The sequence below is a fragment of the Epinephelus fuscoguttatus genome, linkage group LG6, assembly GCF_011397635.1.
Source record: "Epinephelus fuscoguttatus linkage group LG6, E.fuscoguttatus.final_Chr_v1".
NCBI lineage: Eukaryota > Metazoa > Chordata > Actinopteri > Perciformes > Serranidae > Epinephelus > Epinephelus fuscoguttatus.
In genome coordinates this window covers 31,187,350-31,210,931 of record NC_064757.1, presented here as the reverse complement: position 1 = coordinate 31,210,931, position 23,582 = coordinate 31,187,350, and the positions used below count along the sequence as shown (strand labels likewise).

Below are 23,582 nucleotides of genomic sequence, written 5' to 3'. Positions count from 1 at the left end.
AACATGAAAGAATTAGCAATGATTACTCAGAAGTTTAATTAGAAACAAAATCTGGGTTTGCTAAAGGTTCTATGTTGATACATATTTACTTATTTGACTTATTTCGTTTTAGCTAATATAAAAACTAAAGTGGTATAAGGCAACGGGTTTCCACGCGATTTGCGAGTCAAGTCAACTAATTTGGGTTAAGAGTATATATAACACAACTTTACACGGGGGACACCTGTATGGAGCCTTGACCAACCAGGTTTTAAACCGACATATTGGTCTTCTGACCACCAAACCATCTGTATAGCGGTACTGTGGCTCTAAACATGGCCATGTTGATCAGTGCGTCCACCACTTTGATTCAGACATATAAATGTTAATGTAACAGCAGCTTAACATTGAAGTTGTTTATTCTCCTTCAGTTGTACAAATGGGGTCAGAAAAAAGTGCAGCATTGTAATAACAAAATCCCAGAGCCTCAGAGGAAGAGTGTGATGATGGCTGAAGATACCAGCAGGAGGATGACACTGGGACCAGTGGGTATGGCACTGTTACACAAGTTCCCTTCACAGCAAGCCATGGCACCTACACATGCTATGCTGGTTTGGCAGCCCTTGGTGACCATGTTATATCCTGCAAAGGACGATGGGAAAAAAAACCTCTCAGTGTGCAAAACATATCAGATACATAATGTCCACCAGACATTTGGTACAGCAGCATGTTGAATCAGCAGTTTGATGACTGATTTTGGTGTGTGCAATATTAGTTACAGAGACTTGAAAGAAAAACTTACCGTCTATTCTGAGAGAGAAACAACGGTTGAAGATGACAGGACAAGATTTAGTGTCTGTGCAGGAGTGCGGGTCGGTGGCTGTGCACGTGTAGCATCGTAATCCACACGCTGTACAGAGACACAGAGCACATCAGGTCAACATACGCTACAGAGCACACATCACTTTGGTTTATTACCAGTTTATGTCACAGCTTTTCTCTCGATTACACACATTAAGCAAATCATAGGTCAACATCAGTCTCTGGATTTCAAAAACTTTCCTTTGAGCTTTAACACTTTTCAAAACTGTTAATATAACCACACAAAACACAAAACCACAACCATGTCAGCAAACTGCAAACACTTGTATGAGCTCTGAGCCTGCCTCTCAACCCATAAATGAGGTCAATACATTAAAGTTTACTGCATACTGAATTTTTAATTTCTCACAGTATGTACATGTAAATATTTATTTTTGTGAGAATCGTTGCTGTTCTGTACACAGTAGAGGAAATGTGAATAAATGGTGTTGACGGGGCATTGTCTACAATGTCCTCTGCAGTTTGATTCAGTCATTTCCTTCAGCACTGTGGGGGGGGGGGGGGGTTTGTGGGCTTTGATGGACAAGTTTTTGCTCTGTTCGGGGCTGAGTTTGAGCTGCTGTGAAAAAGTAAACTGTGAACGGAAAAATGTGCTAAAGCATTAGGGGAAAAAAACTGTCAGCTGTGGGCGTTTTGCAGGAAGGCGTTGATCACCGCAGTTTGCAGTTAACCACCAAGTAGAGAGCTGTTAGAAAACACGGGGAGGGGGATGGGAAATGACACTTAACAAAAGCTCAGTTTCCATCAAGCAGTACGGTTCAGTACAGTATGGTACATTTTTTTACTATTTCCACTGAAAAAAGTTGTGGATGGTACCAATGGAACCATTCTGTACTGTCCCTCTGGGGTACGTAGCACACAGATCTGGTACTTAAAGGCGGAGCTGTGAATAGAGTTGTGATGGTCACGAACAAACCGAATCTTTTGAACGGCTCATTAACATGAACGATGGGAACCAAGTCGCAGTTGGGAGCTGTTCGGTTTTTTTTTTTTTTTTTTATCGCTGTGTTTCACACAGATGCACACACAAGCTCCTCCTTTGCTCCTCCACTGAGTGAGATGGAGAACAGCCACAAGGGGAGGTGCGCAGCAGAGTACACATGCTTATTTGATATGCATATATCGCATGATGTCATCTGAGTTGTGCACACTGCCTTCACGTGAGTGCCTCATTCATTCATTCATTCATCTTCTAACCACTTCATCCTCTTGAGGGTCGCGGGGGGGGGGTAGAGGCGAGAGGCAGGGTACACCCTGGACAGGTCGCCAGACTATCGCAGGGCTGACACATAGAGACAGACAACCACTCATCAATTAACCTAATCCCCAATCTGCATGTCTTTGGACTGTGGGAGGAAGCCGGAGTGCCCGGAGAGAACCCACGCTGACACGGGGAGAACATGCAAACTCCGCACAGAAGGGCTCCCACACCCGGGATTGAACCGGGAACCCTCTTGCTGTGAGGCGACAGTGCTAACCACCACACCACCGTGCCGCCCGTGAGTGCCTCAGTTTAAAAAAAAAAAAAAAAAAAAGTAGCCTGCTTAGTTTTTTATTGTGTAGTTATACGTTTTTAGGTGTTGCATGAATAACATAAGTCAAGGGAGCTTTATTTACACACACACACACACACACACACACACACTTTATACAAAGGGTAAATCCAAAATAGTGTCAAAGCAGAGGGATATGGCACCACCTTGTGGAATATTTACAATGAATCCAGATCAGACTTTAATACTATATTGGTGGTATATCTGAGTTTGAATTATTCTGATCCAAATCTCACCCCATCATTCCTCCCAGTGATTATTTCCAGGATAAAATAAATTACTCCCAGGCTGGCTTGAAAATAGAAAATAATTCATTGGGCGGACTGCTTTTACTTGTAACATTGAATCAATCATTTGTATTGTATTGTATTTGTATTGTCTCTCTTGGATGACATACACTTTTAGTAATGAGTGGATCTACAAGCGTTTAAAAATATGTATTGACCTGTGGGCTACGGCAACACTAAACCACTGAGCTTGCCTCACAAGGACTGAATGCACAAACCCGCTATTTTTCAAATATCCCATTGAGAGAGACTCTCACTGCATGCTCACTTCTGTGGACAATAAATGAGGTACAGACTGATAAAGGACACACAGTGAGTGTTGGATGGAGTAGTGAGTGACAACAACTCCGCCCGCATGAAAGAGTACTGTTTGTGCTGGAAACGTTAAGCGTACCTAGGGTTTAGGTACCATGTCTGAAGGGTTACTTTTGGTTCCAAAGGTATCATACAGAAAGTGTTTGGTGGAAATGGCTTAAAAGGGGAGGCCAAAGGTTGCAACACATTCTCACCTCCAACTCGTCCCAAAACTGACACTTGGTCAGTGTCCCTACACGTCAAACAATGACGCTCTGGCTGACCCTACAGCACCAGATTACATATATAGTGTCTTTTCAAAAAACATGTCCGTGTTCACAGCAGCTGTACAGTTTCCACTCAGTACGCACTTTCAGTAACTTCCAGTTTATAGTTTTTAGATTTAGTTTGTTAGGTTTCAGCAACAAAAGTACCTCATTAAGTTCAGAAAAAAGATCATTGTCTGGGTTAAAACACGTATGTTACTGAGGTAACATAACAAACGACATACTTCACACACTATTTCGTAGTTAAAATAATTTGACATTGACTTTTGGTTTCACTTTTTCACAGGACCCAAACACTGATCTCTTAGGTGGAAGTCTTGTGTTTTACCCACCACTGCTCCCCGACCTCCTCTCAACATTAGATTTCTTGCTCTTTTTCTACATCAGTTGCTCTGACTGTCTAATAAGGACTCAGCCCGGTGTGTCTCATACAGATTCTAAAGGATGTCAAGGCAGGCCAGTATCAGATGTTGAAGGCCACTGACTAAGCCTTGGTATGACTACTAGCGCCCTAGTGACCCACTGACCATAAAGTGCTCTAACTGGGCAATATGCTTATTGCTTTTATTGGCATCTTTTCACCACTATGAGGTTAACCAGTGAAGACTACAGAAAGTCACTGCTTCAGGGCCACAAACAGTTTCACCCATAAGTGCCATAAAACCACAAATGTTTACATAAGCACTGAGAAAACAAGACATAATGTGATCATTTCCATTCCCAAGCTTAATGCTAACCAGTTTAATCTTCTCATAGATTAACATATTTCCCAACATGTCAAACTATTACTTTAACTCTCTGACACCACTTCCCTTTTTAGCTTTTACAAAAACCTTTGAACCTTTAAAACTAACTTTAAATTCACAGTAAAGTCACAATATCTAGTAAATGCACGCTGGTCAAACTCGAAAGCGGTTCTTACCTGTAGACAGAGTCATAAACAGGATCAGAGCTCCATAAAGCTGCATCGTGAACAGGGAGAAAAACAGATTGTTAATCAGCCAAGTGAGAGGAGAACTGGAAGGAAGCCTTCCTCTTTCAGCTCAACTTAGCTGCAGTCTTCTTTCAGAACTTGAACATTTGCATTTCTTCACAAAGACTCCTCCCAAGTGACCTGAATAATGTCACCCCTAAAGTGACCTCATTGTCCCAGAGAAAGCCATCCACTTTTTGAAAAAGATTACAAAAACTTAATGCTGTTTGATAGACTATGAGACCATCTTTAGTGGCAGAAAAAAATATATATTTGTTTGATAAATGTTCACATTATTTTTCAACCCCCCCTAATTTCCTGTCTGGACGAATACAGAGAAAGCACTTTCACTTCCCTCTTGTGGCTCTTAAAATACATAAGACTTCATTAATCAGCAAAAAATACACTTAATCAGGTGCTCCTTCACGAGAACAAATAAAGCTAAAAATAATGATCGGGGAGAGGGTACATGAGGTATTGAAATAGAGAAGTGTAAGCCAAATGGAAAACTTTGACACAAAGTGGCCCTACAGCAGGCTACGTCCTAAGCCATTGGTCAGCCTCTGACCAGGCTACCAGGCAATGTCATCAGTTTGGCATGACAAAAAATCTGGTCAGGATAAGGATCAAATGGGCTTTTATTATTTAGTTAGATAAAAGTAGTGTCTTCCGTGTGTAATGATTGATTGTCCTCATATATGGGGCTGTAAAACAAGAAATGGACCTCATTCTCAACTTCACCTAAATTACACAGCAAAAAAATTCTGTCTTCCACTGGGGTGGTGTTAAACCAGTGGTTCCCAACCAGAGGGCGCGACCCATTTAGGGGGGCACCAAAAAGCCAAGGCTGGGTCATAAAGCCCCCTTGATAATTTTAATGTGCTATGTGTCAAAATTTATGTGTCAAAAACATATACATATAAGGGTTATATTAAAAGCGTATTCATTTATTTAAGAAAGATAAAAAAAATTGTATAGAAGTTTTTTAAAATATGTATCGTGAGAATACGGGTGTGTGTAACGTGACCAAAGTCTACAATGGTAAAAATATGGGTCCCTCAAGAAAAAGGTTGGGAACCACTGCATTAAACCCTCCTCTCTAAGTCTCTAAGGCTAATTGTTGTGAGTGCAACTGTGCACACAGGGGTCTTTGTCTTTTGTCTAGAATATACTTATACTTACACGTAACGTTCCACATTGCTTTTCTTCATGAGACAATAAGTGTAGTTTTGATTTATACCAAATAACAGTCCATTTTTCTCTAAATATGTGAAACATTTCACTTCTTATCTCCTGAATATCACAAAGTAACCTGTTATGAAAAATAAGTGACAAGTTGTTCAAATAGAATAATGATTTCGACTTATTAGTCCAGGGATGACAGCAGGAGAGATGTCCCAGTTAAATATCTTTTTAGCGAGTCTCTGATCCGACATCTTCACAGGTTTATTCCAAAGCCGAAGCATGTCATTTATGCCTGATGTTTGGAGGTTCCCATCCCATGTCTCCACTAATGGCCAAAACTGAAGTAAATTTATGGACACCCAGGCAGGATAGAACCGCTCTCTAATTCACTGTGTTACAACTTGTATGTTTTTGGAAACGCCTAACACCTAATCCCAGTGCTCTACCTGCTGACTGTTATACTGTACATTGCCACCCCGAAACGCACAAGCACACACCCATTTAGTAATCACATGAAATCCAATCTAATCCAGTATAATTTGGTATGTCAATACAATGGCTGCTCTGTGCGACAAGCTGCCAGACCTAACTAATCCACTTGCCTTTCTTACTGGAAAGATTGTCTGTGTTTCATAATCATGTTATTTTGTTCATTTATAGTTTTATTTAAAACAGGGACTGAACAATACACTCACCGTCCACTTAATTAGGTACACCTGTTCAACTCCTCATTAACACAGCAGCTCAATGCATTTAGGCATGTAGACATGGTGAAGACGATCTGCTTAAGTTCAAACTGAGCGAATGGGGAAGAAAGGTGATTTAAGTGACTTTGAACGTGGCGTGGTTGTTGGTGCCAGACGGACTGGTCTGGGAATTTCAGAAACTGCTGATCTGAATGGCCAGACTGGTTCAAGATGATAGAAAGGCAACAGTAACTGAAATAACCACTGGTTACAATCACAAAGCTCACATCATCTCAAACTGGTTTCTTGAACATGACAATGAGTTCACTGTACTTCAATGGCCTCCACAGTCACCAGATCTCAGTCCAATAGAGCACCTTTGGGATGTGGTGGAACGGGAGATTCACATCATGGATGTGCAGCCGACAAATCTGCGGCAACTGTGTGATGCTATCATGTCAGTATGGACCAAAATCTCTGAGGAATGTTTCCAGCACCTTGTTGAATTTGTGACACCAAGAATTAAGGTAGTTCTGAAGGCAAAAGAGGTCCAACCTGGTACTAGCAAGGTGTACCTAATAAAGTGAGTGTATATGTATTGCACCAGATACAGCACAATGCTAATTTTCGTCCTTGTCCCTAGGCGTGGATATACTGCACATAAAAAAATGTAAAACATTAATATATAGCCACACACACCTGTAGGACAGACCAGCGTAGAGCCTAAATGTTTGGAGAGGCTTTATCAGACCTTAATAAAAACACAACTGTCTGTCTTTCATACATTTTTACAACATTAGTTTTAAACTAATAGTCTCTAACATTTGTAGGAAGGACAATCCACTGTTGTTGTTACTGAAAAAGCAGCCTGGCCTTTGTTCATGACCAGTAGGTTATATTTTTATAATAATCTCTGTTCTTAATTATTTGTCGCAATGATATGAGACATTATGAAGTGGTACTTACTGTGGTATAATAGTGTTCTTGTCTGTAATTAGGGCACATTGTCAAGTCTGGAGACGCAGATGCAGAGGAGGCTCTCTTTGGCACATAATGAGACAGGAAGTAATTAAGTACGTTTCAAAATAAAAGGGCAATAAGATGATGCAACTAGATGAGATGATATGCCACAAGTCAAAGTCTTTAAACATGACAAAAAAAATCTGCACATCATTCCTAACTGACTGTGTCTCGCTCCTGTAAGTAATAGCAACCCAGAATAAGCTTGCTCAGGGCCTATAAAAAATATGCTCTCTTTCTAACAGATATCTACTGGCTATTAAAGTTAAAGAGCTTTCCTTTGCACTCATTCATCCCTGTTACCCTGTCAAGTCATTTTTAGTCAGGTTCAAGAAGGACAATGACACCATGTGCACTTTGTAACATGCAACCAGAAACTGTCTCCCCTTTGTACTGGACTTGTGAACACACTCTGACTCTGTGGCAAGGGATCTGCTGGACTATAATATGATGCTTTTGTACTTTGCTTTACGGATATACTGTTTGGGTTTACAAGTTATAAGTAAGAACTAGAAAATGAGTTTTTTTCTGTGTAACCTGTGTAAACTCATCATATTGTTGGCCAAGTTTTATATCCATAGATGTAAGGTATTAAAAATCAAACCCTCTTTCTGCACCTTTAAAAAGGAAGCAGAATCCTACATCAGGACTCGGTATAATTTTATTGCATATCTTGTATTTATCTGTATCACCATTTATTTTTAACCCCTGGCATTGTCTGTCTATCTTGTTGTTGTTCCTTATTCTCTGATCTTCCGTTATGTTCTCTCACACTATTGTGGTTTCAAACAGATGTCCCGGGGGCCAGAACCGGCCCACCAAAGTGTCCAATCAGGCCCACTGGATGACTTTGCCCACCTAATAGTGATGTACTTGTGAAGGCCTCAGAGGTTTTTCCACCCTGACCAGAATACAGCTCTCTGAAAAAGCAATGAAAACTTATTGTGGTCATATTTAAAGATATCGAACATTGTGTTAAATATTGTCAATCAGCAGCTTCAGCACAAAAGAATCTGTATTACATTTTTATCTTAAAAAAATATTGGTGGAACCCTGCTGCTAAGGTGCTTGCAAAACTTTTGATTTGTAAAGGTTTGTAGGCTGGTGTTAACTTAACCTGCTTCCTCTATAGCCTCCACTTTGGTTTGGTGTGGTGATGTCAGCATTACTACACAGGCGTGGAAATATATGAAAACTAAACATGTAGACTAGGATGACCAACTGTGCTCATAGACCCATCTGGGCGGATTTTTGGAATATTTTGCATCGTCTGGGGGCCTGGAAGTGTGATTTTTGTTTTGTCTTGCCCTGCACATTATTTTGTATTTATTCCTTTTAAAAAATATAAATATATAGGATCAGTATTAATTTTAATGTGTTTATTCATTCAAATTTATTTTTGTTATTTTGATTTGTGTGGACTGGCACTGGTGCTGGCCCCCCTCTTGTATGGATCTCTATCATCCTGTTTATATTCGTCAAGATTGAATGTCTCATTTGACGTGTCATGTACCAACCTTACCAAAATCAATAAAAGTTTGAATTATAAAATAAGAAAGAAAAACAAACATGTAATGACACTGAGTAGTGGACTGACTGAATGTGGAAAAACTGAGACATATTGTTGAAATTGCATTTATTCTTTTAGAGAAATCACAGGCTGTTTGTTGTCATCTGTGTGGTAAATGGATGAGCGTTTATAAAATGTACTTCATATCAGATCTAAAATTTGAAACACTTACATCCATCAATGAATTTAAGGGCATCATCATTAAGAATGTGGTGACAGAGACATGTGCTTGTTTTTCTTGAGAGGCCACTATGTTCGAATAGTTCTTACTTTACTGTGAATTTGTATTTGTTGCATATAAATGTGTTTTGATTGGCTGCTACCTCGGCTAGGTCTCTCTTGTGAAACAGATTTTCAGTCTCAATGGGACTTCCTGGTTAAAAAAGGTAAAAAAAAAAAAATAGAAATTAAAAAAAAGGAAAATTTGGAGGTGTTTGTTATTTATAGGGTATTATTCAGTGGTTTTACTGGTGAGGTCCAGCTGTGAGCAAATCAGACTGTATGTGGCCCAAAAGGAGTTTGACACCCCTGTTTTAGAGGCGTAGGTTTCTTTTGCAGTGGATTAACTAAAGAATGAAAAAAATAGAATAAAATAATAACAGTACATAAAATCAAACGTCAAATCGGATTAGGTGTGCAGAAAGAAACAAAAATATTGTCTAAATAAATGGTTTTATTTCGAAAAATATAACCGGAAACCTTCTCGCGTTCTGATTGGCCTGACGCTCGCTGCGTCATTTACGCGCCCGGGTGATCTCAGCACATGCGCCGAGCTATGTTTGAAAAGCCGGGCTGCTAAAGCTCCTCACTGATCTGTTTAGCTTCGCATGTGCACAGACTTCTACACGTTTATTTCACGATGCATGACACATAAAGACACATTCAAACATGCCAAAGTCTGTGAAGAAGTCCTGCACCACCCAGACCTCCATCAGCAGGTACTTCGGAGGGCTGAGCAGCAGCAGCAGCAGCAGCAGCAGTGCCTCCAACACTCAGTGTGGGATTAACCAAAACCCTGCTGTGCACCAGCTTTCAAGAGGCAAGGTTAGTTTGCTCCAGTGAATACACACACACACACAGATGAACACACATGCTCAGAGCAGACATGCTAAACTTGCTGCTAATTACTGAAGCTCTGCTGCTTTTGTCCCGCAGAAGAAACTTTCCCCTGATGGTGATTTTGGTTTGCCACCAAAACGAGCCAGGCTTCCTGTGCAAGACCAACAGGTGGAGGATTTGGACTGTGAGCCGGCACCCTGCCAGGACACTAAAGGTGAGTGTGTGCACCTCAAACAGGAAGTCAGTCCATTTCTTCTCAGCCCTCACACACATCACACATGGCTTCCGAAAGCATCACACCTCTCCAAACAGCATGTACAGTAATGTTTGTAGTGTGGGAGAGATATAAGATGGAGTTGTTATGATGCATTTTGGTTGCTGGTGTGACACACTGGTGCTTAAATGCAGGAGAAAATCTTCCTGAGTGCACCCAGGTGAAGATTATGTATGAAAAACTGTCACAAATATATTTGAACTTCTTTCATGGAACTGTATTTCTTCTCACTCCAGCGACGACGCAAACCTCAAGCCGAGGAGCAGCCGCCCTCTGCGCCTCCACCTTGGAGAGGCTGAAAGGCTTCACCTGCTCAGCTGAGCCCAGCGTCGGGCACAGCGACGCTCAGAGGGGAGAAAAGAGGACAGAGGGGGCTGACAGTAAAATCAGTGAAAGAGGAAGCAGCGGTGTGTCTCCTTGGGACGTTAAAGATCAAGACAGCGATAACAAAGGACTTCAGCCGACAGAGCAGGAGCGTGAGGACGAAGAGGAGGAGGCTGAAGAAAAGGAGAGCTCAGTTCTGGCTGCTACAAAACAGGTACACAGTATGTAGATGTTGACTTCATCACATTGTCATCAGAGGATGTTTTGCCCTGCTAGAGTGTCTATGAGCACTGCGGCACCATAGGAGCTGACCTCTGACCTTTTGGAGAGAAGTGTCAATGATGTTTTAGAGGTTGAGCTGTGTGGAGTTTCAGTATTGTCTCTGGAAGTTGGGACACTGCGTGAAACGTAAATAACAACAAAATGCAATGATTTGCAAATCCCATGTGATCTGAAACACGTTCCAAAAAAGTTGGAACAGTGGTGAACGTGTTTACAGCGCTGAACGTGTTTACAGTGCTGAACGTGTTTACCACTGTGTCCCATCACCTTTTCTTTCAACAGCACTCAGCAAGTGTTTGGGACCTGAGGACTGTAACTGTGGAAGTATTGAAAGTAAAATTATTTCTTATTCTTTCTTGATGTACGACTTAACTCTCCGTTGTTGTATTTTGTGCTTCATAATACTCCACCCATGTTCAATGGGAGACAGGTGTGGACTGCACACAGGCCAGTTTATTACCTGCACTCTTTAACTATGAAACCACACTGCTGTAACACATGCAGAATGTAGCTTGACATTGTCTTGCTGGAGTATACAGGAACATCCCTGAAATAGACGTAATCTGGATGGCAGCATATGTTGCTCCAAAATCCTCTACGTATCTTTTCAGCATTCATGGTGCTCTCACAGACAGTTACTCATGATGCCATGGGCACTAAAACACCTCCATACCCTCACAGACACTGGCTTTGTAGTTTGTGCTGGTGACAGTCTGGATGGTCCCTTTCCTCTCCAGACCAGAGGACACGAGGTCCATGATTTCCCAAAACAATCTGAACTGTGGACTCGTCGGACCACAGCACACTTTCCCACTTTGCATCAGTCCATCTCAGATGAGGTTAGGCCCAGAGAAGTCGGCAGTCTCTCTGGATGTTGTTGATATCTGGCTTTCACTTTTCGTGTTGCGGTCTTAACTTGCATTTGTAGATGTAGCGACAAACTGTAGTTCACCGATAGTAGTTTTCCAAAGTGTTTCTGAGCCCATGTAGTAATATCTTTTATCCAGTCATGTTGGCTTTTAATGCAGTGCAGCCTGAGGGGTCAAAGGTCATAGGCATTCAATACTGGTTTTCAGCCCTGCCCGTTACAGGCAGAGATTTCTCTGGTTTCTCTGAATCTTTTGATGATACTATGGAATGCAGATGGTGAAATCCTAAATTTCTTTGTAAATCTGCATTGAGAACATTTTTAAACAGCTGGACTATTTGCCCACGGGTGGCACGGTGTTATAGTGGTTAGTGTTGCCGCCTCACAGGTTCAAACTCAGGGTGGGGGATCCCTTCTGTGCGGAGTTTGCATGTCCAGGTGCTCCAGCTTCCTCCCACAGTCCAAAGACATGCAGGTTAATTGGTGACTCTAAATTGGCCGTAGGTGTGAATGTGAGCGTGAATGGTTGTTTGTCTCTATGTGTCAGCCCTGTGATAGTCTGGCGACCTGTCCAGGGTGTACCTCGCCTCTCGCCCAATGTCAGCTGGGATAGGCTCCAGCCCCCCCATGACCCTCAAGAGGATAAGCGGTTACAGAAAAATGAAATGATTATTCACACTAATGATGCTATTACCTTTACGTGTGGAATGTTCCAGGTGTTTTTCAAACATTTAACAACTCTCCCAGTCTTCTGTTGCCCCTGTCCCAACTTTTTCTGAAATGGGTTTCTGGCATCAAATTCAGAATGAGTGTATATTTCCAAAAAACTATAAAGTTTATCAGTTTGAACATTAAGTATTTCACAACAGTAGAGCTAAACTGATACACAAGCCAGGCCAGTACATCACCTGATATTGACTTGCAGCAGATAAATAAACAAGAAGTTCCTGTTTGTAAATTCCAACAGTGTTTGAAGAAATTTAGGAATAGTGTCTATACATAGTGCGGTCACTGTTCTGTTGAAAATAACCCACATTTTAGGGATCTCTGAAATGATTTCTTGTTTGGCTATAGACAACATCAAATAAAAGATGAAGTGACTAAACACACACAGCGAAGTTAAGTTAGTTTCTTCTGCTGTGTTAGAGCAGAATAAAGAACTTTATTTGAGCTGGGGACAGTTTCTACTAAAAGGACAAAGAGTGATTTTATACGTTTTGTTTTCTGTTGCAGGGGTTCCGCTTTTCTCAGTTTGCCAAGCCAGGAGGAGGAGGAGAAGGAGGAGGAGGAGGAGGAAGGAGGGCAGAGCAGAGTCCCCCATCAGAGTCTAGCGCCCCCTCCAGACGCTCAAAGAGTGTGTACACTCCCCTGGAGCTGCAGGTCATCCAGCTGAAACAGCAGCATAAGGATGCGTTGCTGGCTGTGGAGTGTGGATACAAGTACAGGTTCTTTGGGGAGGATGCAGAGGTGAGAACTGAAAAGCATCTGTGGAAGAGAATTAACAGTATCAATCCAAAATGTATCACATATATTACTGTGTGAAAGTTACGGATATTGTCTTCATCTTGAAATCATTTAACCCTCTATGGTGCCGTGTTGCCACTCAGTAACAGTAACATGCCATTTCTGTCTGTTTACACTCACACAATTCATCCTGGAATATGATGCCAGGACCTTAAAGAAATCAACAGCACTGTTAATATTTTCACGTCTCTCTGGAGGCCATGTTGATTCCCTTTCTTGGGGCCTTTCACACACTGTTCAGCTCCATCATCTTTCCTCACAAAAATAGAAAGGGTATTTTTCTGTTATCACAATAACAGATGAGTAGAGTTTAGTTTTTATTGTTTAATGAGCTTTATTTGATAATGCTGCTGAATGTATAACAGTCATCATAAGTTTCTTTTTATCTCCACAAATGAACCTAGATACATTTAATAATATTAGCCGCGATAAAGTTCAGGCTGTCACACTGCATAGCCTACTGCAACAGTGCATTTTGTGTGTTGTCTCTGCAGTGCAGCCTGTATGCTTATATTTTACACACATTTTTTCTTTCATTTACAGAATGAATGCAGTATTATTCAGTAACTCTTCAAAGAAGCAGAGGGTAAAATTATCACTCCCACTTAATGTTAGCAGGGATAAATTAGAATTTAAAGGTTTGGAAGACAAGCTGCTAGTAACCCAGCAGCAATACAACAAATGGTGGCAACATACAGTATGTCAGGAAAGACACACACTGGGAGACTGAAAACAGGCTTTTAAATGTAAAACAAATAATCAAACACTGAAGTGTAACTCAATATTTTGTTTTGAAGAGGGGTATGACAGTTTAATTTGCTAAATTATTGATGTAAAGTTGCTGAAATATGCTTTCACTCTTTAATGCTTTCATTCCTGTGGGCTGTTCCACAGTGTTGTCTGAGGGCAACGTTCAGACAAACAAGTGTATGAAAGAGTTCATTTTGTAATGTTTTTTAAGAGGTTATTAAATATTTTCCATTAACAAAACCCCTCTTTTGTATATTTAATACAGCTATGTTAGTTTAGTTTATGTGATTTACAAGAGGACAGTGTGCAATGACATTAATCATTTACAGGAGATGAAAACATGATTGCACCAGATTTAGAGAAACACTAATTTCCATCTGTGGTCCTACACATATCAAGTAGACGCAATAAATAAAAATAAAATTCAAGGTGCAATGCACACTGCAGTAAATCCATGTGCCTAACACAATAGAAGCAGTATACACACTGCACAGTACAAATAAATAGACAAATAATAAATAGTAAATAATAGTAAAATAATAAATAGTACAAATAATATAGCAAACACAGTAGCTTCCTTGTAAAGAATATTTTCAGGTATAAATGTAATTGTTGCGTGTGTTCCCTCAGTATAAAAGGTGCTTTTTGGTAACTTATTGCTACATAGTATATTTTTAAATCAGTGTCAGTGGATAGGAAAAAATGATTTCTTTTTATCTGATAATTCCTGATATCTGAATGCTCAGGTTAAAAAACAACTTGTATGTCAGTACTATATTATAAATTCAAATTTTAGACCCAACACCAATATGTCTGATCACTCAACTTGGCCTTCATTATCCTTTAAGGCAGCACACACCTCATTTCTTTGTGTGTCGACAGATTGCTGCAAAGGAGCTGAATATCGTCTGTCACCTGGATCACAACTTCATGACGTGCAGCATCCCCACACACCGTTTGTTTGTTCATGTCAGACGGTTGGTGTCCCATGGACACAAGGTATGGAACATATCTTACGTATTGCTCATATTTAGAAGCTGTTTAGACTCGCAGTGTTTCTTATTTTGACATTGTCTTCAATTTCTAGGTTGGTGTGGTTAAGCAGACGGAGACGTCGGCGATCAAGGCTTCAGGGTCCAATAGGAACGCTCTGTTTGCTCGTCAGCTGAGTGCTCTGTACACCAAGTCCACTCTGGTGGGAGAGGGTATCCTTATACAGCGTGAATGTGTGTGTGTGTGTGTGTGTGTGTGTGTGTGTGTGTGTGTGTGTGTGTGTCCTTGAAGGGTAACTTGTCATTTCAACTCGGCCTCTATTTTGCCTGTTTTTGTCTTTAAGTGACTAATGGAGACAATAATTTTTCTGCAGCTGTTGGCGGCAATAAAGCCTGCAATGTACACTGGGGCATATGCGCACCTTCAAATTCCATCCACTAAAAGTGTTTGTTTTTGCCACAGACAGGCTCAGACTATAATTTCGAGTGTCTGAAAACATTATGGAAAGGATTCCTACAGGGACAGACATTCTCATTAAAGAATAAAATCCTTTTTGTTTAACCAGAAACAGCCCCAAACTCACCCTCAGCAAACCAACCAGATTCCATTTAAATAAATAATCATTTAAGCATGTATAGATCCAGTATATTTTACACATCTAACTGGGTGAATTAAGGGTTTATTTTAACTAAACCAGATTTGATGATTGTTGGAACAGTGGAAAGGTGGACTAAGATGGATTTTATTGGCTTTATTTTATTTCTGTCGACTTTGAACCAAGTGTGTTCTACGATTATAAAATTGCTGTTTTTTTTAAATGGAGTCTGGTGGGTTTAGGAATGGTGATTTTGGGGCTGTTTCTGGTTAAACAAAAAGGATCTTACTCTTCAATAAAAGGTCTATTTCTGCAGGGATAGCCTCTGTAATGTTGTCAGACACTTGTAATAATAATCTGAGCCTGTCAGTGGCAAACACAAGCACTTTTATTGGAAGTAAATTGCAGAGTGGACCAATTTCAAAAAATGTTGTCTCCATTAGACACTTAGACACAAAAACACTGCAAAGTACAGTCCTTTAAAACAACTTTTTCTATCTTTTCGCACTTGAAGCAGTGTCCTTAACAGATCTGTTTTTGAGATGTGAACCCCGTCTGCAAACTTGGGGATGTAGAGGAGGGAGGCTGTGGTGACGTGGTGTTGGACCCTCCTGACAGCTTCCTGCTGTGTATCAGTGAGAACTGGGACAAACTGAAAAAGCAGCTCACTGTGGGGCTGGTGGTGAGGCTGATGAGTACTAATTCTTAAAATCTATGAATGCACATCATCACAACTTTCAGTTTTAACCGGATTGATATTTATAGTTAATTAAATTAGCAATTAAACCCACTTTTGGACCACGACCCACCAGCTGGGAACCCCTGATGTAAAGGCATTATGTCATAGACCACTGTGTGCATTAATTTTATGTGTTTGTTTATGTATGCAGGCGGTTCAACCCAGCACAGGTGACGTGTTACTGGACTGTTTCCCCGATGGTCAGTCTCGCTCTGAGCTGGAGGGTCGTGTCCTAAAGATCAACCCCGTGGAGATCCTGGTGCCCTCTGACCTCTCCGAACAAACCAGCAGGCTCCTGCAGAGCATCGCCAATGCAAGGTAATCTGCTGTGTGGGCACTAGGGGGCGGTCTGTACCCATTTACTACATGACAGTTTATTCTCAGTGTGCTTACAAAAGAGTGTGTGTGTGTATATATATCTGTGTGTGTGTGTGTGTGTGTGTGTGTGTGTGTGTGTGTGTGTGTGTGTGTGTGTGTGTGTGTGGTGTGAGTTTAGTCTGTGTCACTCTGAGGGATTGTGTTTAGATTTCCCCGCGGCAGGTAGACAGTTGTTTTGTCTGGAGCTCTCTGGGCTCAGTCTGGATGAGGGAATCGATGCAGGCTCATTGAGGGGTTGTGCGGTAATGGCCCTCAGTGTGCTGGGTTTCACCGCAGGGCTTAACAGTTTCCAACCAGGGTCCAATCAGGATAAAGCCAAAAAAATGGATGTTTTTTTTTAAAAAAAAAATAACTGTCATGATGTATCAACTTGCGTTTGTTTCATTCATCAAACGTGTAAAGTAGTTATGAATGCTGAAAAAAAGTTAAAAGTTAATAAAAGTTATAGTTAATACAAGTTAATAAAAGTTGGCCCTCAAGGCCCCAGCAGGCTCAAATGCTGATAAATGTATTTGTGAGGCTTTAGAAGTTTTTACTCAGGGCCAAAGTAATGAAGTCCATCGCTGTTTTATCCAAACTGCAGCTGCTGGGAAGTCCAATAGAGGAAACTAAAGATAAACATGGATGTAAAATCGTATCCTAGTTTTACAGTGTAAATAACATTTACTGTACAACATTTGCAAGTGACGAAATAACAGTGGATGCTCTGACAGAGAAGTGAAGGGAAAGGCACCAGACTAATATCAACACCGTCATAGAAAACTACTGCCATACAAGTAAAAGCGTGGCGTTTAACAAATTTTTCAAACCTGCCATCTAGTCATGAACATTAGAACAGGTTTGCTTGCTGTAATCATTCCTCTTGTTCTTATTGTCCTGTAAAAGATTCTTTTTTCAAAGGTGTACTCTGCAGGATTCTCCTTTTAAAACAACGTATACAGAAGTAATCCTACTCTGTCATCACTGACGACCCACTACAAGTGTGTGGTGGTGTATTTATCTGCAGAGACTCTGCCCTCTGCCTGTTGTTACCTTATTTTGCTATGTTTGGGACGATACTGCCAGACCGTAAGCTGCAGACATCTCAGTGGAAGCTACAAAAATCCAGACAAGGCGATGAAATATGCATATATAGAAAAGCAAATATAGCAAAGGGAAACACCAAGTGGACGAAGCTGGGGTTGCCTTTCAAGTTTGCTGGCGACACACTTTACAAAAGGTAAAGGACAGTTCTTGCATCATAAATCTTTATTGTGGTTTTTGTGTAAGTGATAGAAAACAAAATCTACAGTCCTTGTTCTCTCCAGTAACACTTATCTGAAGGTAACATGAGGCTTAAGCAGGCGTAATTTCCAATTGACTCTTTGCTAAGTCCTGCCTCGGACGCAGACTGGCCAATCATAACGTAGCATCAGGCCAGCTCAGACCAGGGTCCAACAACAACACAGCTGTGCTCCATTGATTCAGATTTCCTTCATTTTCAGGCTGGTTTTGTGGATTTGGAGTTAAATGTTGTGTCTGGGGCATGTCGTGTATTAATGATACTCGTTACCTGGAGAGGTTCGAAAACTATATACATTTCTTCCCTGTTCCAAAACCAAAATCAGACCCTGAAAAGTGTAGGGTTAGCTAGCTAGCTACTGAAGATATAGCCTACTGAATGTATACACATGCTGCTTTTGCTTTTTAATGATTATAACAGTGAAACAAAGACTGACCCTGCTGTACAGGATCCAGTGAAGGGAAGCAGGGAAACTTTGCTGATATTCAACCAGCTGTGTGTCATCACATTGTGCGCAGATGAACATTGTTTGACCCCTGCCCGTCTGGCGGCGGAGGTCTGACCGCTAGCGGTGGCACAGGGTGGAAGCCAAACACTGTTCATCTGCACACACTGCGATGCCACACAGCTGGTTCAGTATCAGCAAAGTTTCCCTTTATATTCATTGTCTTCTGTGGCGATCAGCAGTGATGTGGTGGTTCACTTTTACACTGTGATCTGTAGACTATAGTTGGGCTTTAGCTTCTAACTATCTTTGTCTTTTTAACCTGTTGTTGCTGCTGAGTCAGTCTGACATCCTGGATATATCCTTCAAACACAGACTGTAGACTCCTCTGTCTGCTTCTCTCTGGAATCACTCTTTCAGTTTTCCAACAATATGATTATATTTCTTCAGGGAGTGCAGTTAGTTACAGTGTGAGCTCCATGCTTACTCCGACAGCCTGTCGGACCATCGCAAAGGGGCGGAGCTTAGCGCAAGGTCAATTGATATACCAATTTTCATTTACTGGGTTAAGTATTCCTTTCATGGGCAGTGTGAACAGGAATAATTTCTACAGACTGAAACCTTCATTTAATGCCTCTTTGGATAACTATTTTTTTTAATAGACTTGAAAATTGTATCACCGTCAGTTCAGATAATCACAGACATTTGGCAGCAGTCGAATCCCAGTCAGAAGCTCAGCATAGGTACAACAGGGAGTCATCAGCTTTTATGTTGAACTAACAAGCTTCAGCCAAGACTCTGCTGCAGAAGCAGACGTCTATTTAACGCACGCAGGCTGCTGTGTGAACCACAATATCAAAAAGAGCAAACAGTTTGTCCTTCGTTAGCCAGCTGACTAACATGGTCAGTGACAGTGACTGCTAAACTGATGGCTCAGAAATCTGTTGCCTCCCAGCGTGCCACTATTCGCCAACGGTGTGCACCCAGCATGTTCACACCAGTGGGGACGGGTTCCTCTTGAGGCTGCCTATGATTGCATTATGCTGTGAAAATGAAATGAGGGAGTGGGAGGGAGCGGAGTGGATTACAAGGGAATGGTTGGATAAATAGAAGGGATGTCTGCTACTTTTTTTGTCTTTGACTCTTTGATGGGGCACATTTCTCATTATCCATCTTCCGTTTTATTCCAGTGGCTACTTTTTGTTCCTTTTTCATTTTTTCCCTCTCTGTTTCAATTTCATTCTGGAAAATTTGGTTCATTTGTATTCTTTCTCGCTACCCCTCCTGTTGAGTGATTATAGCGGAGATAGACCTGTAAAGGCCAGTCCAATTATTGTCTTTGAACAGCACTGCTCTCTGGCGCTGTGCTCATCAGAGACAAGACTCTTCTCAGTTCAAAGCCTGTATCATACAAATACAGGGCAGCTTTGTTTCGCTCAGCTCAGACAGAAAATTCATATTCACACAGGCCCTTCACAGATCACTACTATTGGCGACCTCCTAAGATATTTTTCTAGGTAATTAGTTTTTTTTCTCTCAATCATAATTCATCTGATGAATTACTTTAAATGCATAGATTATTCTGAGTAGATGTTTTGATAGACCTCTGCGCTGACACTTGTTAACATTAAGACCCACCCAGGTGAGCATTTAAAACAGGGTTTTTGTGGCCGATGACGTTAGCTCGACAGCCTCTGTGTCTCTGGGGTGGGCTGACGAGATGAGCCCCTTGGCAACGGGAGGTATGTGTGTCCATGGAGCGGCAGGTAATGAGTCCCTGGGAGGTTGGGAGCAGCTAGGTGCGGTATTGGCTGCTTTACTCATCCCCAGCCCAGAGTCATGAGTCAGGATCAGAGCGGTGACGGGGATCAGAGGGGCTGAAAAGCTCACTGGCTGACGCTGTCAACACAAATGTTCTCACTTTCCCAAAGATTTTAAGTCGATGCCTGACACTCTTGAACTCTTACATCCTGGGCACATGACAAGACGGTAGTCATGCATCAGGCACAAACACCAAAAGACTTAATATATGTGTTTTATCTGTGTGTGTGTGTGTGTGTGTGTGTGTGTGTGTGTAGATTTAAACACCCACTCTCAGAGCTTTTTGTTCATCCTACAGCAATTGAGCCTGTTTCCATCTGGTATTATCATGCATCTTGGGTGATCGGATCATAAGTGGACAGCTGGAAGTCTGTCTGTTCCCACCTGACATTAGGCTGTGTCTCCACACGTGTCTGGGCTGACCACTTGTTAATAAATCTCACTTCCCCACTCCAAATGCAAATAAACACCTGCATTATTTTTGTTTGCATAGAGCAAATGCTTTTTTATTAATTAGCAGGTGGTTTGTTGTGCTAAATGCACACTTACAGCCTTTACTATTTGAAATGAATAAAATCTTATTTAATTGTAGGGTTGTGCACAGCCTATTGATTGGCAACCCATCCTTGCCTCTCTCCCTCTTACCCCTTGTCCACCAAAATTAGTGCATGTACGTAGGTTAAACCCGGGATTTGCCACTAAAAATAAGCTCGTTTTCCATTGCCAGTGGACCACAGCTAGCAAAGGGGCTAAAACTAGCACATCCACCCGGTCATAGTTTAATCACTGCTAATAAAAGCTAATCAGAGCTGCCGATATAACATTTCCCACTGACTAAAGAAGCCAGATGTTAGTGGGTGTTAGTGTGTTCTTTGTGCAGTGGGAAAGGGGCTTCTCTCTGTCTTTGTTTATCATGAGACAAGCTCAGCTAGGAGACTACTGCTGCATGAGTGTGAGCTCCACGCTGGGGCGAGTTGGTGAGAATCTGCACAGCTGCATACACACAGTGACAGGGCTAACTGTTAGCATCACAGGGCTAACATTACCTAACGGTTATTAATGGGTTCCACAACTAAGTCTAGCCGTTTCCCTGTTGATGTGAGTTTGCTGGGACCGTTTAACAGCTGCACACAGTCCTTCACCTCTGGGTCAGTGCAACTACTAACTAACACCCAGGTTTTTTTTAATCTGGTAGGGCGTCAGATGAGCAATGATGTCAGCTGAGTAGGCTGTCCCTCAAAGCAGTAAGGACACATTAGCGCTGGGATTGTGCTGTGTCATCACGTTCACGATAATATTGAGATAATTTTTAATATCATATGAAAAATGCATATCGTGATACTTGCGATATTTCGACCTGTTGACATACTGATGTCATGTCACATCAGCTTCAGTAGTGTGGAGTAAACTGTGGCGTCCTGAATGTTTTATTAACAGCCCAGAACTTGTCAGACTCTTTTAGCGAGTTACGACGAGTTACCCTCCCTGCAGAGGGAACTCATTCAGCAGCTCCTCCAGCAGCAGCACAGTGTCTCTCCTTCTCCTTTCTCGCCATGCACACACAGGAGTCAAGTGATTAAACCTATGTGCTTTGCGGCTCAAGAAAAAAAATACATAAATGTGAATGTGTGGTAGTTGTGGTATCCTAACAGCCTGTCACAGGTTACAGCGTGATGATTAGAGGAGAAATGGCAGAGCATAAACGTCCAGGTGGGAAAAAAACAATTCAATTTGTGGTAGATTTTATTTTGTTGAACTATTAATATTGTATACAGAATCTGAATCTCACTCTGAGTTACTGTTGTTTTTGTTGTTGTTGTTGTTCAGAGATCATTTTTGTTTAGTTTTTACTTATTATTTGAAGGCAAACTGGTTAACAAGTAAAACTATATCACTTATTTTGTTAAATCGCCCACCTCTAATTAGCGCACACACCGCTGAAAGAATGTGGCCACTTGCGATCCAATCACCCAGGAGGCACATTATCACCTGGTGTAAACAGGGCCATAGATACTGAGAGAGCGCCTCAATCTGTTGTACATATTGACCTCTGCTCTCTGGGTCACAACATCTCTGACTTAACCTTTAACCCTGATTTTGATTGATTATCAGCGTCACATTTCTCTGAGCGTTTGAAAAAAAAGCAAAGAAAACTCTGCATCATGTGACACACCCACCACTACACATCTGCAGTGACGAACTAAACCCAAGTACTATAAAAGGGAAAGCAGCTAACGTCGCTGTTGACTCTTGTTGAAACGTTATTTTATTGTTGTGACGGCTGAGAAACCCCAGGTTCATAATGCTGTATCTTGTCAGGGTTTTGCAGAGATGCTACGCTGCACCCTTCTGTTCCTGGATCAATACCAGCAATTGTTGCTGTTCTTGTAAACCTCATAATATGGCTGAATTGACTGGTTAAATGATTAATGGTCGTAGTTGCACCTCTGGCACAATATACGGTCTATTGATCCCTTTTGTACAATCTTTGCTCCCAGTCTGACCAGTGACTGGAGTGAGAGATGATGATTATTCTATGTGTGTGTGTGTGTGTGTGTGTGTGTGTAAGCATTAGGAAACGGAAGAAAGAAAATGCTCCAGCACTGCGTCCAGAGCCACGTGTTTGCCTTGGTTGCCCTGGCAACAACAGAGCGGACAAAGCGACAAGTCCTTGAAAGCAGCAACACCGAGCGAGTGAATGGAGCAGTAGGGAGATTCAGGGAAACTGTGTTCGTGTGTGTGTGTGTGTGTTTGTGTGTGTGTGTGTGTGTGTTTGAACATGCGGTGCAGCTGCGTCTAATTTTTCTCACAGACAGGAAAACGATCAGATATGGGATGTTGTGTTTCCTTCGTTCGTCTGTGCGTATAGCCACAGGCCCCACTGACCTCTTGAATCAGTGCTGTCATGTTGTTCCCCTCCAGCGCTCAGGCTGATGACCGGGTGAGAGTTGAGAAGAGGGACAGCGCTCAGTTTGAGTTCGCCTCCGCAATGAACACAGCCACCGAATTCTACTGCCACACCCAGGAGAAAGGTGTGTTTGTCTGTGCTACTATGTGCTTCTTTTCTTTTCAATCTTTTACGCTATACTCCCTTCAGTTACTCACACACTCTCGGGCCTCATTCACTGACCATTCTAAAGAAGAAACTTCTTCTAAAAAGCCACTTACACAGTTTTGCCAAGAATCTGATGTGCACTAGTGTTTTCTTATTTGGGATTTGTTCTTAGATAAAAACAGAATCTACATACACTTGAGCACACGTATGCACATTTTGTGCTGACATGTTTGTGTGAAATAATTGGTTCATGTGTTTAAATTCTACAGTTGTAAAATATTATAGAATTTAATTTACAATTATATTTTTGTAATTTATAGACCCTTTTAGGGCCGATGTCGCAATGTCAGTTTGTTAGCTGGAGGCAAAACACGTCTCTCCACTACAGGGCTGTAGGCTACATAGGAGTCTGAATATGTCGTCTTGTTGTGTTATTGGGAGCCAGAATAGAAGGAGTCATGGCTCAAAACTTAAATT

General features: G+C 41.5%; 2 protein-coding genes across 3 annotated transcripts in view; one reads left to right on the top strand and one right to left on the bottom strand.

The window, feature by feature from the left end:
• Positions 1–380: 380 nt before the first annotated feature.
• LOC125890603 (lymphocyte antigen 6G-like) lies at positions 381–7,198 on the bottom strand. Of its 2 annotated transcripts, XM_049579313.1 has the most exons (4): positions 7,093–7,198; positions 4,205–4,244; positions 782–889; positions 381–621 (listed from the first exon to the last, which is right to left on the bottom strand). In XM_049579313.1, exons 1-4 carry the CDS (start codon positions 7,129–7,131, stop codon positions 467–469), a joined length of 342 nt encoding a protein of 113 aa, XP_049435270.1. In that variant the 5' UTR covers positions 7,132–7,198; the 3' UTR covers positions 381–466. The 2 variants fall into 2 exon arrangements, with proteins under 2 accessions (XP_049435270.1, XP_049435271.1); XM_049579314.1 differs by lacking the exon at positions 7,093–7,198 and having other exon boundaries at positions 4,205–4,359.
• Positions 7,199–9,477: 2,279 nt separating this feature from the next.
• msh3 (mutS homolog 3 (E. coli)) overlaps positions 9,478–23,582 on the top strand; it is a 71,328-nt gene continuing 57,223 nt past the window's right edge. Inside the window, exons 1-9 of the mRNA XM_049579303.1 lie at positions 9,478–9,760; positions 9,872–9,989; positions 10,286–10,587; positions 12,757–12,990; positions 14,680–14,796; positions 14,885–15,002; positions 15,928–16,067; positions 16,276–16,442; positions 22,973–23,082. Of these exons, the coding sequence (XP_049435260.1) occupies positions 9,605–9,760; positions 9,872–9,989; positions 10,286–10,587; positions 12,757–12,990; positions 14,680–14,796; positions 14,885–15,002; positions 15,928–16,067; positions 16,276–16,442; positions 22,973–23,082 (1,462 nt within the window). The 5' untranslated portion in view covers positions 9,478–9,604. The remainder of the gene's footprint in view (positions 9,761–9,871; positions 9,990–10,285; positions 10,588–12,756; positions 12,991–14,679; positions 14,797–14,884; positions 15,003–15,927; positions 16,068–16,275; positions 16,443–22,972; positions 23,083–23,582) is intronic.

Coding starts and splice junctions, on each gene's coding strand:
- LOC125890603 (XM_049579313.1), bottom strand. CDS start 7,131: ATGTGCCCTAATTACAGACAAGAACACTATTATACCACA. Junction 890..4,204: donor GTTTATGACTCTGTCTACAG/GTAAGAACCGCT, acceptor GTCTCTGTACAG/CGTGTGGATTACGATGCTAC. Junction 622..781: donor TTTCTCTCTCAGAATAGACG/GTAAGTTTTTCT, acceptor CGTCCTTTGCAG/GATATAACATGGTCACCAAG.